The sequence below is a fragment of the Gouania willdenowi genome, chromosome 19, assembly GCF_900634775.1.
Source record: "Gouania willdenowi chromosome 19, fGouWil2.1, whole genome shotgun sequence".
In the NCBI taxonomy this organism is placed as follows: Eukaryota; Metazoa; Chordata; class Actinopteri; order Blenniiformes; family Gobiesocidae; genus Gouania; species Gouania willdenowi.
Genome location: NC_041062.1, coordinates 24,180,870 through 24,196,803, shown reverse-complemented (window position 1 = coordinate 24,196,803; position 15,934 = coordinate 24,180,870). Strand labels below are relative to the sequence as shown.

The 15,934-nt window shown below is 42.1% G+C and overlaps 1 protein-coding gene across 2 annotated transcripts in view; it reads right to left on the bottom strand.

The window, feature by feature from the left end:
• Positions 1 to 15,934, bottom strand: part of ca10a (carbonic anhydrase Xa) — a 387,959-nt gene that overhangs the window by 190,876 nt on the left and 181,149 nt on the right. For both annotated transcript variants that reach the window (XM_028476950.1, XM_028476951.1), the window contains one exon: positions 12,962 to 13,104. In XM_028476950.1, the coding sequence (XP_028332751.1) occupies positions 12,962 to 13,104 (143 nt within the window). The remainder of the gene's footprint in view (positions 1 to 12,961; positions 13,105 to 15,934) is intronic.

Here is a 15,934-nt window from a genome sequence, read left to right as displayed (position 1 = left end):
TCTGACAAACTGGAGTTTGAATAATGAGTCAAAGTAAAGATTGAAACGTAAACAAGGGCATTGTTCCCCAATGACACCACAGCCTCGCCTCATGGTCTCAGCCAATCAGAAGCTGAGGATTGGAGCATTTATCATTTCAGGTTAGGAAAGTCAAATAAACACAGACTTATTAAAATGGCTGAATCTTACTTTCTGTTGTCATTAAGTCTATTTTTCTCTCTTTTGGTGTATTTTTTGTCAACTTGGGTGTTTTAAAAGTCATTTCTGCTGTTACTGTAAGCTAAATGAGTCATTTTATGTATGCATGAGTTGTTTTGTGTATGTTTTTCTTTTGTATTTTTACATGTTGCCCCCCAGATGGCCAGTTGCCCATGTCTGATGGAAAGTGTGTGTGTTTTACTGGTGCATTGGTCCCCACATGTAGTTGTGGTTTGGAACCACCGCATGTGAATAAAAAATGTAAACTTCTAGATACAGAAATATTGATGGGAATTCCAACAGGCGGTGAATGCAACACTCCCTGCAGAGACACTAATGTGAACATCGTTCTAAACTCAGGAGTGACACAAACACATTTTACTCAGACTCTATTCTTCATATTCTTTGTCAGTGTGTAATATTAAACACATGTGAGTGTGTCTGACACTAACATGGTCTAAAGTATCTGAAGTTATTTTTACAGGTTTAAATACTTGCAGAAAGTAAAGTGGAGTAAAGCAGCTTCCAGGCACAATAAACACAAATATATTAGTTAAGAATTAGTTATTTTAGCTGATGTTCTACACATTTTAGTTTGAGTGTTTAAGATGAGGATCTATGATGTTAACTGGCATATCATCTGATCATGTATTGATTAAAGTTTTTCATTAATGGTTATTGGAAAACGCATGTAGTTTTGAAATCTAGCCCAGTAAAAAAAACACACACACATTATGGAGGAAAGCATCCAAAAGTGGGTTTTTTTGATTCATTTTTTTTTTTTTTATTATTATTTCAGGATCTAGAGCAGGGGTGTCAAACTCATTTTAGTTCAAATACAAATACAAAGCAGTTTAATCTCAAGTAGGTCACAGATTTCAAGTGGGGAAATTAGTAATTTCAACATTATTGTGCCTTACTTTACACTTCTATGTAAACATAAAATACAAAATATGTAAGAAACTGACAATATCCAAGCAATATATATATATATATATATATATATTGCTTGGATCTAGATACAGGATCTAGACTTTAAATTTTCTAGATTTTGTGACCAATTTCTTTTTAATTAAGGGAAATATTATGTAATAATAACCCTGTGATATAAGCACTGGGAAAACTGGGAGTCCCTTGCTTGTGTTTCATGACAATGCAAAAAAACAAAAAAAGTATATTTCTTATAACTCAATTCCATCAGAGCTGTTTTGAAACTGAAAAAGCAATTCGACCCTTCCTTCCCACTTATTATTCATAATTGTACCCCAACACGCTTCGGAACCAAACAGGAAAGGATGATGAAATGGAATCAAAACAGAAAAGAGTAAAGTGATAATGGCTAAACCCTGAGACGGAAGTTGTGAGGCTTTGAAATGAACAACAGGAGACCCTGAACGTCACATGCTCGCTCTGTGTTCCCAATGTGAAACAGAGCAACTCCCTCTGCTCCGTTGCATCACATCCCCTGGTCTTTGTCTTTTTTCTTACGCTCTAATCCAGGCTTGTGCTCGGGTCTGAAACACGTCTCCCCAGAGGCAGGAAGTTTAGAGCTCGATACACTTACCACTAACTTACATCAGTCCGTCTGTGTAGGAGACGCTTCTGTACATGTTGTGAGGCAGACGAGGAGAAATTGTGTTTATGAAACACTTCTAATACTGGAACTTTTTATTGTTGTTTCCTCTAATGATACAAAAAGGAAATGATGGCCCAGGCCTGTGCATTCAAAACAATAAATGAGCTTTAAAAATGAATAGTGTTTATTATTTCCATCACTGAGTGCTAACATAATGTGTAATATGAATAAAGAATATTGTGATTGCTTTGTTCATGAAGCACTAACTTTAAGTTATGTAGATAACCCCAGTTTTATAATACGATATGGAAACTCCCGTAGTGCAGACATGCTCACTGAGCGGTTCCAGCCCCAGGGCAGAAGTCTGATCACATCAGGACAGTAAAATGGAAACCTCCAGCATGTAAAAGCTGACAAACGTGAGGGGTGAGGTCCAACTCGCCGCCACACAGATGTCCTGAACAGACACTCCCCTGAACAAAGCCCAGGATGTGGCAAGACCCCGAGTCAAATTTGCACGCGGACCCGTAGGTGACTGCAGACCCTGACACGAGTAAGCCAAAGCAATAGCCTCCACCACCCAGTGTGACAGGCGTTGCTTAGTACCAGGCTTCCCCTTAAGGGGATTGGCCCAGGAGACAAACAGCTGATCGCTCCTCCTGAGGCCCCTCGTCATATCAATATACTTTAAGTGCGGATCGCACAAACTGGACATAACACATCCGGCCGCTGCTCACCCTGTGAAGCAGAAAAGGCCAAAAGGTCAATGGGAGAACATGAGCCCACAACCTTCGGCACAAAAGCTGGTTGGGTCTCAGGATGATCCTCGCATCACCTGGGAAAACGCATGGATGTCACTGACCCTCTTGGCCGAAGCCAGAGCCAGCAACAAGACAACTTTAAGAAAGGCGAACTTCAGGTCCGCCTCCTCCTGTGGTTCGAAAGGAGGCCATTTAAGTCCCTCCAAAACCAAAGCCAGAACACACGGTGGCACCAGTGGTCTGGACACGGAGAGGAGCCTACGTGCCCCCTTCATAAACCAGCAGATCTGCGCGTGCTGACTGGCCGATTTATCCCCAAAGTCAACGTGACATGCGGCGATCACCACTAAATACACTTTCACAGTGGAAAAGGCTTTGTTTTTGTCAATCAGGTCTTGTAGAAATGACAAAATAACTCCCACCGGGCACTGAAAAGGGATGTGGTTCCTCTGGAGGCAGCACCCCTCAAACGGCCTTCACCTAGAGTCATAAAGAGACCTAGTGGAGGGGGCTTGGGCACTCTTTGTGGTGGAAATCACACTCTGTGACAATCCCACGGCTGGCAGATTGAGCCACTCAGGGGCCAAGCCCACAGCGCCAGACGGTCTGGATGCAGGTGGAAAACTGTGCCCCTCCCCTGTGACAACAGGGACGTGCACGCAGCAGCCGGTAAATCTCCGCCAGCCAATGCATGGCCGGCCAGAGTGGAGCCACCAGGATCAGTGTGTGTCTGCATTACCTCACCCTGGACAGGGTGGAGGGCCAAACATGCCCTCCGAGGGAGAAGAACATTGCGCACTGCGCGTTCTCTTCCCCTGCGAACAGGTCCACCTCGGCCCAGCCGTGGGTGCGGCATCCACTCCCCATAGAGCGGCGCGCCCCTGGACAACAGGTCGGCGCCCTCGTTCATGATCCCCGAAACGTGCGTCGCTCTCAGCGAGAGCAGACGCCCAACACTCCACAGGATCAGTCTGCGTGCCAGTGACAGCAACCGACAAGAGCGCAAACTGCCCTGACGGTTGATGTACGCGGTGAACGGTACCGAGTGCAGTGACAGACCCAGGAAAATTATTTCCTGTGTAGGGAACAACATGCTCTTTTCCGCATTCACCACAAATCCCAGATTTGACAGGTGATCCAGCAGAATGCGCATGTGCGCCCTGGCCTCTGCCTCTGACAGTGCCAAAAGCAGCCAATCATCCAGGTACGTAGCCAGACGAATGCCCCGCCTCCTCAGCGAAGCGATCGCAGCATCCGTGCAGCGCACAAACACCCTCAGGCTCAAAGAGAGGCCGAACGGGAGAATGCGGTACTCGTAACACATCCCCCGGAAAGCAAACTGTAGGTACTTTCTGTGAGGGGAATGAATTGGAATGTGTAAATACGCGTCATTGAGGTCGACAGACGTGAACCAATCATTCTGACCCACCAGACGCAGTAGGGAGGAATGCGTGAGCATCCTGAAGGTGTATTGCCTGAGGCACCTGTTCAGGGCCCGTAGGTCCAGGATGGGATGGATTCTGGACCCCCCTCTTTGGGGACCAGAAAGTACCTGGAGTAAAACCCTTCCTGAGACAAAGCGGGAGGGATCACTGAGATCGCACCCCTGCTCAGCAGGGATGTGATATCCTCCTGTAACACACGGGCCGACTCTCCGTGGGCCCGAGAGTGAGTCAGGTGAAACGGGGAGGGACAGATGCAGCCTGTAACCCTTCTATATTGTTCGTAATACCCAAGGTAGAGCCGCAAGCGCTCTCCATCCCTCTATCTTCAGGGAGAGAGATGTCTCCACTGAGAAAGGAGCCATACACGGAGCAATGTCGCCCTCTCTCGGAGGCAGACCGTAAACCGTAAACGCCAAAAATGATGCGACGGCCCCCCTGTCAGAGGCCGATCGCGCAGACCGAGCCCCCTTGCGGTAGCGGGCCACATGCCACCAGGGGGCCCGACCGCAGCGCCCGACTAGAGACGGTCCGCTCAGGACGGTAACAAGGGCCACAGGGGTCACAGCGGGCTGTCGAGGGAGCAGGTGAGCCGCAACGAGGGGCTCAACCGGCGGCATGCAAAGAAGGCCAAGGTTCTCCATTGCTTCACAGTCGAGGGATGAGGCACCCGACACAGGGTTTCTCCCCGTCAACGGGCGGTCTTTCCAGGGACGTGCCACCTCAACAAGCAACTCAGGAAAAACAGGGACAACTTGTCTCGGAGCAGTGTGCAAAAAGGGAAGCTTCTTCCCCTCATAGCGGGACCTAGTGGTTTCGGTCACTACGGTGGGCCATGGAATGGCCAGCCAGGCCGCAGCCCACTTACACATGTCCACTGTGTCCATGCTGGAACGATAGGAGACGGGTGCGGAACCCTCCATCTCCTCCTGAGAGGTGAAAGAGGTGGCAGGAAGCTCGCTTCAAGCCAGTGTGATGAAAGGTTCATCTTCCTCGTCGACACCCTCGGTGAGAGGAGCTGTAGTGTCCATCACCGCGTGGTGCTTTCAGGAGAGCAGGTGGCTTAGCTAGCGCTACCATGAGGCAGCTAGCACAAGTGCTAGTAGGGACGCAGGGCAACGTGTGCTGGATCGCCTCAGACATCGAGGACAGCATTGTTCCCTTTCGAGACGGCAGCTTTCGCTGTAGTCCGAAGCTCAGGCGCCACAGCACCAGGAGCTGGAGCCGGGCTACACACTTTCGTAAGAGCCCAGATAGAGGACCGATTTGGCAACAGGCCCGTAGGCACCAAGGTTTGTGGGACCAAGAGGACAGCGAGGTGTGCTGAGGTCGACGCACCTGCCTTGCGGCAAGGAGCGTGCAGCGGGGCTAACACCAGAGTGAAAGAGCCGCTGGGGACCAACATGTGCCGGAGCAATAGCATTGGAAGGAGCCGTCACCTAGGGTTTAGGCTCGGAGGTTCACTACCTTTCGGCAGTCAAGGACAGCACCTACCAAGCAAAGCAAGGTAAGAGCTGTATTCTACCCATTTCTTGACCTGTTGTGGTCCAAAGCAGGTGCTAGTTCTGCCAGCGTCAGTTAAGCTGGCAAAGAAAAACACGAGATAGCTGAGAGGAGAAGAGGTGCTTGAATGGTGCACGCCTGTCCGCGTCCTCCTTTTATAGGAGGTGGGTCTCCCCCCTAACGGCCAATCAGGACTTGTGGATTGAAATAAATGCTTCTGAGGAATGCAGACAGAGGTTGCATCCCATAGTGAGACATCTCACAAAATATTATGAAATAAAACTTAAATTTAACTAAATCATATTCATGCTTTCTGGATTTTTAGTAAACTTTCCAAAACAAATGTGTTTTTGTATTAAAATAAAAACATCACTTAGTCCAGAACATTCCAGAGAAGTATAAACTGAACAATGTAAAATAGTTATAATATCTGTAAATATCATGAAATAAACAGAACAACTGATGAAGATGATGAATTTAGTTTGAAATAGTTTTTCTACATAACAGTTGATAAGTTGGGTCAGACGATGCAATCTGTAGCAGCACTTCTAGCCCCGCCCACATCCTCTACCACAGAGTGGTCGACTGTCACTACAATCATTTATCACTGACTTTGTTCATTTGTCACTCATGGATTTATTCATTTTGGTTCTGAACCCTGTCTGAGTGTCAGTGTGGTTTGGAGACACTGTCTGCTCCACTAGGACCATTGTCCCTGCTAGCTGCTACATGTTAGCATTGAGGTGCTAGCTGCTACATGTTAGCATTGAGGTGTTTGCTGCTGCATATTAGCATTGAGGTTCTAGCTGCTACATGTTAGCATTGAGGTGTTAGCTGCTACATGTTAGCATTGAGGTGCTAGCTGCTACATGTTAGCATTGAGGTGCTAGCTGCTACATATAAGTATTGAGGTGCTAGCTGCTACATGTTAGCACTGAGGTGCTAGCTGCTACATATTAGCATTGAGGTGCTAGCTGCTACATGTTAGCACTGAGGAGCTAGCTGCTACATGTTAGCATTGAGGTGCTAGCTGCTACATGTTTAGCATTGAGGTGCTTGCTGTTACATGTTAGCCTTGAGGTGCTAGCTGCTACATGTTAGGATAGTCCACGAAGCACAGCAACAACTTCTCCTCTGGTTCTCCTGTTTCCTGTGTTGTGGTCTGTGCATCAGTATTATGGGTGTACCGAGAACTTGTGCAATGAGAAAAGTTCTGCGCTATTTGGAGTGCAAAAAAAAAGTGAATAACTGCAGCCCTAAAATATACATGTGTTTTTCTACTTTTTTATTATAAAAAAGCTTAATGGGGCATGTGCATAAATGACAAATAAAACCCTTAAATCATTAAATACAAACCAGACTAAACTATCACACTCTGGCATGACTAGCCTGACAAAGTCTAATGTGTGTGTGCGTAATGGTGTGTGTGTGTGTTTACACGGTCGTGTGGAGCTGGCTCAGGTTCAGCAACAACTCTCCAAAGACGTGAAACAGCTGTTAACAGAAACAGGACGTTAAAGCCTGTGGTTTGGCTGGATTCTTCCTTCACTGGGGAGAGTTTGGTTGATTTCATTTGGATTAACACAACTGGGCAAAGATGGCTTTGTTTAACACGCTGAGAGGACAGCACTGATATAGGCTGCTGGTTACCTCAACACTTTATGTAAATAGGACACAAACACACATACACACACAAGTTGTATTTCATTGGTGAATAAAATGGATTGACGTGTATTGAAACAAACGTAATTCATACATTTATTGTGAATTAAGGCCCGACAGAACACGGCCCAAACCCGTTTCAACCAGACAGTATTCACATGTTGATTCCATGTGAGTTTCCTAAATAACTCATCTTTATTTACTAGTCCCTCATTCTGCATACAACTATAAACATGACAAACAGCTTCAGATGCTACATCTGTCTTTCTCGCATATTCATATTCCTCATTCATTAACTTGTGGAAAGCACTTCTCACGTTTTTCTCCTTCAAGTCTCTAAAGTGATTAAATCAATTAAATACTCTTTAAGTAATTTCAGCTCATCTGTAGCAAAGTAAATATTCAATTAATAGTTCCTTCTAAGAGCAGAGATTTCTTCAATCTATTGCACATAGCCTCATACATCTCCCTTTGTTAATTAAAAGTTCTCTTTGGAGGTCAATTAAAAAGCCTTTAACCAATCACTGACCATCATACAGGGCAGGTTCTAATAAGAGACACTTCCCCCGTGCACGCTCTATGTGCAGAGGCCCGTTGGATGGAGGGGGCGGAGCTTCCTGGGTGGAAGCTAGCTCTAAGCCGTGGCAGGCTGAGCCCCAGCGGAAGCTCTTTAGCATTTCTGTAGCGTGTTTGGCTAAGGCTGAGTGGCTGCCAAACAGCCGTAGACGGAGCGGGGATGAATCAGCACTGACATGCTGATGCTGTTCGGTGTTCAGCCGCTGACAGCTCAGGTGCTCAGAGAGATGGAGACACAACAGATTACATTTAGGCCACTGCAGCGGGGGGGGGGGGGGTGGAAAGAAGGGATGGAGGAAGGAGAAAAGAGGAGAGTGGACAAATGGCTTTTGGAAAACTTTTCTTTGAGATAAAGAAGAAAGTAGGGTGTGTGTTTCTGAACATTTGATGATAAAGGAAAGAGGTGCTGTGAGGTGTTTAAGGCTTTCACATCATGTCTTTCTTTTATTTAATCACCCGTGCAGGAACTCATCAAAGCCAACAGTAAAGTTTTACAGCTCAATGACTTCCACGTGTAGAAATCTGATTTAAATGATGGAAACAAACCTTTGCTAACATTGGCTTTCTAGAGTCCAGGAATAATAATCTACATCAAAGCACAGATAAATGTCACACTCACTACTACACTGTAGGCAAGGCAAGGCAAATTTATTTGTATAGCGCATTTCATACACAAGGCAACTCAATGTGCTTTACATGATAAAACATTCAACTGTTTAAAATCAATAAGAATATTTAAAATCATCAGTAAAATCAATTCAAATCATCAACAAACACATTACATTAACAAAAAACTATTCACATGTGATGCTGACTTCAGCTCTACAAACTCAAAGAGTATATACTGTCTACTATATACTAGAAGTATTATTAGGATGATGAGCGTTCCCATCAGGGGCGGGTCTAGGAAATGTTGGTTCGGGGGCCACTGCAGGGGCACAGACACGGATTAAAGTGGCAGAGTGAATTTCAATTAACCAAAAAACCACTTAAAATTACAGTTAATAATACTGTTTACCCTAAATTGTATCATTATTTGCAACATGGGCATTTCCCTTAAATGTTCAAGCAACAAAACCTGTTACACATCTAAAAACAATGGCTTATACATGTTTAAAGTCCAAATATATAAAACTATTGCCATGACAACAGCTATAAGGAAAGAAGCCTGAACTGATTTGAAAATACTAGATTTCATTTCAGTTGCACCACTCAAAGAATGAAAGTTCCTACACAGTGTAATGGTTTAAATCTCAAGACAACCTTTTTTAAAAGCATTAAAATAGTGAATCCTTCCAAAAATGTATATATTAGTCAAGGTTGTAGATTTATCACTCTTTCAACAAAAATACGTTAGTATGAGTAATACGTTATTATGAGTAGTACGTTAGTATGAGTAGTACGTTAGTATGAGTAGTACGTTAGTATGAGTAGTACATTAGTATGAGTTGGACGTTAGTATGAGTAGTACATTAGTATGAGTAATACGTTAGTATGAGTAGTACATTAGTATGAATAATACGTTAGTATGAGTAGTACATTAGTATGAGTAGTGTTAGTATGAGTAGTACGTTAGTATGAGTAGGACGTTAGTATGAGTAGTACGTTAGTATGAGTAGTACGTTAGTATGAGTAGTACATTAGTATGAATAATACGTTAGTATGAGTAGTACGTTAGAATGAGTAGTACATTAGTATGAGTAGTGTTAGTATGAGTAGTACGTTAGTATGAGTAGGACATTAGTATGAGTAGTGTTAGTGTGAGTAGTACGTTAGTATGGGTAGTACGTTAGTATGAGTAGTGTTAGTATGAGTAGTACGTTAGTATGAGTAGGACATTAGTATGAGTAGTGTTAGTGTGAGTAGTACGTTAGTATGGGTAGTACGTTAGTATGAGTAGTGTTAGTATGAGTAGTACGTTAGTATGAGTAGTACATTAGTATGAGTAGTACGTTAGTATGAGTAGTGTTAGTATGAGTAGTACGTTAGTATTAGTAGTACGTTAGTATGAGTAGTACATTTGTATGAGTAGTGTTAGTATGAGTAGTACGTTAGTATGAGTAGTACATTTGTACGAGTAGTGTTAGTATGAGTAGTACGTTAGAATGAGTGGTACATTAGTATGAGTGGTACATTAGTATGAGTAGTACATTAGTATGAGTAGTACATTTGTATGAGTAGTGTTAGTATGAGTAGTACGTTAGTATGAGTAGGACGTTACTATGAGTAGTGTTAGTGTGAGTAGTACGTTAGTATGGGTAGTACGTTAGTATGAGTAGTGTTAGTATGAGTAGTACGTTAGTATAAGTAGTAATTAGTATGAATAATACATTAGTATGAGTAGTGTTAGTATGAGTAGTACGTTAGTATGAGTAAGACATTAGTATGAGTAGTGTTAGTGTGAGTAGTACGTTAGTATGGGTAGTACGTTAGTATGAGTAGTGTTAGTATGAGTAGTACGTTAGTATAAGTAGTACATTAGTATGAGTAGTGCGTTAGTATGAGTAGTGTTAGTATGAGTAGTATGTTAGTATTAGTAGTACGTTAGTATGAGTAGTACATTGGTATGAGTAGTACATTTGTATGAGTAGTGTTAGTATGAGTAGTACGTTAGTATGAGTAATAGGTTAGTATGAGTAATACGTTTGTATGAGTAGTATGTTAGGATAAGTAATACGTTAGTATGAGTCGTACGTTAGTATGAGTAGTACGTTAGTATGACTAATACGTTAGTATGAGTAGTACATTAGCATGAGTAATATGTTAGTATGAGTAGTACATTAGTATGAGTAGTACGTTAGGATAAGTAATATGTTAGGATGAGTAATACGTTAGTATGAGTTGTACGTTAGTATGAGTAGTACCTTAGTATGAGTAGTATGTTAGGATAAGTAATGTTAGGATGAGTAATACGTTAGTATGAGTTGTACGTTAGTATGAGTAATACATTAGTATGAGTAGTTTATTAGTATGTGTAGTACATTAGTATGAGTAGTACGTTAGTATGAGTAGTACGTTTGTATGAGTAATACGTTTGTATGAGTAGTACATTAGTATGAGTAGTACATTAGTTTGTGTAGTATGTTAGGATAAGTAATGTTAGGATGAGTAATACGTTAGTATGAGTAGTACGTTAGTATGAGTAATGTTAGGATGAGTAATACGTTAGTATGAGTAGTACCTTAGTATGAGTAGTATGTTAGGATAAGTAATGTTAGGATGAGTAATACGTTAGTATGAGTAGTACGTTAGTATGAGTAGTACGTTAGTATGCGTAATACATTAGTATGAGTAGTACGTTAAGATAAGTAATATGTTAGGATGAGTAATATGTTAGTATGAGTTGTACGTTAGTATGAGTAGTACATTAGTATGAGTAGTACATTAGTATGTGTAGTACATTAGTATGAGTAGTATTTTAGTATGAGTAATACGTTAGTATGAGAAGTACATTAGTATGAGTAATACATTAGTATGATTAGTACGTTAGGATAAGAAATATGTTAGGATGAGTAATACATTAGAATGAGTAGTACGTTAGTATGAGTAGTACATTAGTATGAGTAGTACATTAGTATGTGTAGTACGTTAGGATAAGTAATATGTTAGTATGAGTAATACGTTAGTATGTAAATGGACTTGGACTTGATTTTATATAGAGCTTTATCACCACACTGAAACAGTCTCAAAGCGCTTTACATATCAGCTCATTCACCCAATCACTCTCACATTCACACACCAGTGGGACAGGACTGCCATGCAAGGCGCTAGTCGACCACTGGGAGCAACTTAGGGTTCAGTGTCTTGCCCAAGGACACTTCGACACATAGTCAGGTACTGGGATCGAACCCCCAACCTCTCGATCAGAAGACGACCCACTACCACCTGAGCCACGGTCGCCCTATGTGTAGTACGTTAGTATGAGTAGTACGTTAGTATGAGTAGTACGTTAGTATGAGTAGTACGTTAGGATAAGTAATATGCTAGGATCAGTAATACGTTAGTATGTGAAGTACGTTAGTATGAGTAGTACTTTAGTATGTGAAGTACGTTAGTATGAGTAGTACTTTAGTATGAGTAGTACGTTAGCATGAGTCGTATGTTAGTATGAGTCGTCCATTTACAACACGGCCACGTTGTTTCCCAAACAGACAACGTCTGAAAACGTAGAAGAAGAGAAAACTATTGGGGGGTCTGTCACTTGAAACCACCAGCGACAACTGGTGGTTTCTAGCAGTATTGCATGAGTTACAAGTTTCAAAAAGTTAGAGATCTTATTCGCTTAAAGTCAAGTGTGCAGAGACAGCCAATAGAATGTTGCATTCAGATGTCACTACAGACACATAATGAATTACTCACAAAGAGCTTCTTTTAAAAATCCTAATTCTTCAGTCAGGGATCAAGGTACAGACACACAGATTGTATTAATACGCACACACATAGTTTTGTTACAACAATGGCCCCATAGATTAACCCAATTCACCAAATAACAAAAGTCTGACCTATCTGTTCCCACATACCTCAGTTATAAGGTTCTAGCATTGGAAAGTATTTTTGAATTCATTACGAAGGCAAATCACGTCACTGAAAAAAACGAGTTTCATAAGTGATTCTAATGGCAGTTCGTTTCTAAGAGTCTGTAACCTTTAATAAAAAAGTGCCAAAAACCTTATCAAACAAGGCATTAAGTGGGACTATTTCTGAGATAAAGACATGGTGTTCAGCAGCGTAGCATGGCTATAATCTACAGTGTGTGAGATATACGAGCTATCGTTGCCCAAGGCCGACCCTGTTCTCACTTCTGGAATATAAATATCAACTAATCATAAGATTCATCTCAGCATGCAAGTCTGCACATGTGAGTGCAGCTCCATCTGTGAAGGCTTCCCAATTAGCGGCTGGTTGTAGCTACACTGTCTCCGTCCTTGAAACAGCACCACTGCACAGCACAGGGTTCAATCACAAACAACACGCCTCACTAATCTGCTGCTTCTCCTTTGTAGCGCCACAGATAAACTTCAGCTCCTTTCAACAGGCGCAACAAAAGGAAAGTGCATCCTCGTGTTTTATCTCTGGGAACAAACGGTTCGCTGAGACAAATGACTCCCACTGTGGTGCAGCACCAACATCCATCAGCGATACACAGCTTATCATGTTACAGTAGCTCTGAAGCAGCTAGCACAGCATAGCGGCACACCAGCACCAACGCAGAGAGAAGAGTACACATGTTTAAAGGTCTTTACCTTGCGGCCGCCCGTGTTCAGCTTGATGGGAGTGAGAAAGGGATCAAAGATCATGTGACTGGTCTCAATGTTTACGGGCGACTGTCTCTTCCCCACTGAGCACAGGTTCCAGGCCGAGTTTACCAGGCCCCAGAAGGACGGCACTGCAAACAGAAGAGACAGCGCAGGGTTAACCAGAGGTGAGGTCAGCAGAATAACAAACATCTGTCTCAACACCAGGACCAATACTGCAACATCTACAACACACTTTGTCATTATTATTATTATTATTATACATTCTTTATTGTCATTCAAACTTGAACTTTTCAGTACAGATAACAAAATGTAGTTGCATTGGCTCATATTGCAGTAAGTGAGGTTCAGATATACATAGATATCAAGAGGCTAAGCTATTTGTGAGATTACTATATAGATACAGTAAGTATATTGCACATTAAAACAAACAAATTATTACCATTAAAATCATTCAATATTTGTAAGACATTAGGGCAAGGCAGGCAAAATTATTTGTATCGTGCATTTCATACACAAGGCAATTCAATGTGCTTTACATGATTAAAAAGTGCAACAGAAAACATTTAACAGTTTAAAAATCAATAAGAACATTAAATCAGCAGTAAAAACATTTAAAATCTCCCTCTCAGTCATATACACAGTAGAGAAAACGAAACACATTTTACTTGGATTTAAAAATGTTTTAAGGAGCTGATCAGGGGCGGAGCTATGGGGGGCGGCTGGGAGGGTGGCACGACCCCGGCCCGGGCCCCGATAGGAGGTAGGACTTAAGGGTCAAGGCTCAGGGGAGCTGCAGAAGGCGGGTCCTCCCATGACTAGTGGCAAGAAGTGCACAGAGTATGAGCAGTCTGTTTAACATCACCCATCATACAGATTTATACAGGCGTTAAATAGACCCATTTTGTGTGACGTATGCATACTAAATTAGGTGCATCAGGCTCAGTGTAAAACAACCAGAGGACTGCTGAGACAATGGTGCACGGGAGCAGACGGAGCGTTATCTCAGTCTGGATTCAGTAAAAAGTGACCATAAAAAGCTGTAAATGGACTGATACGCAGACGTGGAGCAGTGAGGAGGAGACTTAATGTAGACATGGAAACTCATCCATTGAAACTGATCAGAATACACAGAAATACACGGAAACCTTTGTTAACAGGAGTACAGCAGCCGTCCTACCTGCCCGTTCATAAGAGTTCTAAACATCTAGAGACTTAATGTTTTTAGCTTTTCTTTTGTTTATACACTGGGTTTTTCTAGCAGATATTTATAAATGTCTGGCCAGTGAATATCGGGTCAGGAGCACACATCAGATGACCACTTGTTTTTAGGAATGCTGCATGTGTCCCACAATCGTTCACCTGTACTTAAAGTGAGTTTCCTTAAATAAGCGTCCGCATCCTCAGGTGATAAACTTTCTACATATTATGAACTATTTACGAGCTTTAACAGTGGTTCATTTATTGCCATTTTTTTTAATTTTTCAAGTGTCACATTATGTAAACAACACGGTTTCTGTTTCTGAGTATGCGTGTGCACGTCAGTCACGTGTCCCACTCATTCTCCAAGTTAAAACGTATTAAAAACCAGTTGAGGAGCACAGTGGGACAGGAGAGACTGAGTGGACTTGTCATGTTGTCCATAGAGAATGAGAGAACAAAGAAAATAAACATACAGAACATCGTGGACGAGTTCATGGAGCACAAGGCTCGTCGTATGTCCTTCAAATAGTGGTGAGTAGGTCTATAGCACTTCATATTAAATAGTGTTTGTGAACAGTTTTACTAAACTTTATATTTACTGATACAGGCTCTGAGATGAAATAGTTAAAGTGGATGTCAAAATAAAGCGCTCGCTGTCCGTGGTGCTGAGATGCTTTGAAGTTGTGTTAGTGACCATCCTAATGTTTTTGTTGTTCTCTTGTTTTGTTATAATTCATGTCCGTTTGATGGACTTCAAAATGACATAGTCGCTTTCTGTGGTGTTAAAAAGTGTAAGCCCTGCAGTTGTGGGCATGTGTATGTTGTAAAATGATGTTATCATGAGCTTTATTATTTGGGTTAAAAGGGCCTGGTCATTAGCCCCGCCTCCAGCTCTGATTTGTTCCACTACTGGAGCTGATGCTGCAGTTTGTTCCACTTCTTTGTATTAAATTACAAAAACAATATTGAAACAGAAACACTTAAAAATGGAGTTTGATTAAAATATATTTTTAAAAATCACTTAAATGAGTCAGTAGCACACAGAGCGTTTCAGTGTTTGTAGCTCATGTTGTTCTTTAGAAGTAGTTTCCACACACAGAGGTTGTTCCTGATAATAAATGTCACTGGTCGTGTCGGTGTGAGCGGGTGTGTGACGTCTTTAGGGCTGAAGGAGGTTCTTCTTCTACTGATTATTAGGTTGTAAATGAACAGATTGGTGCGCTAGCGCCCCCTCAAACTGAGGTCAGAAGCTGAATTGTTAGGTATGAGTAGTACACACGTGCACGATCGACACAAAATGCCTCCATCATCTACGTATTGTGCACCCTGATCTACAACATTACACTGAAAGCAGAAACTCTCCAAGGGCAGGGTGCAATAGACAGGAAGATGCAGAACTATAAACATAAAGGTGATATTTTAGCTTTGTTTTTACTTTTAGCTGCCATTGCTATTGTTGGTGTGTTTGTACCAAATGTGTGTCTGTTACAGTGACAAACCAGCAGTGGATCAAATCCACTCACACTGACCAATGAAAACTTGAGGTGAAGGAATTATGTGGGTTGCTTAGATCACAGGTTCTCAACCTCGGGTTGGGGGTCGCCAGATGTCTTTAAAAAACTAAGACTTTTTTTTTTTTAGCAATTTGAGCCTACTTTTGATCATTTTTACCCCATTTTTACAAATACATATTTTTCCTGTTTATAAGCATTTTTGCTCCATTATTGCCAACTCTTTCTCCTTGATCATCATCATCAT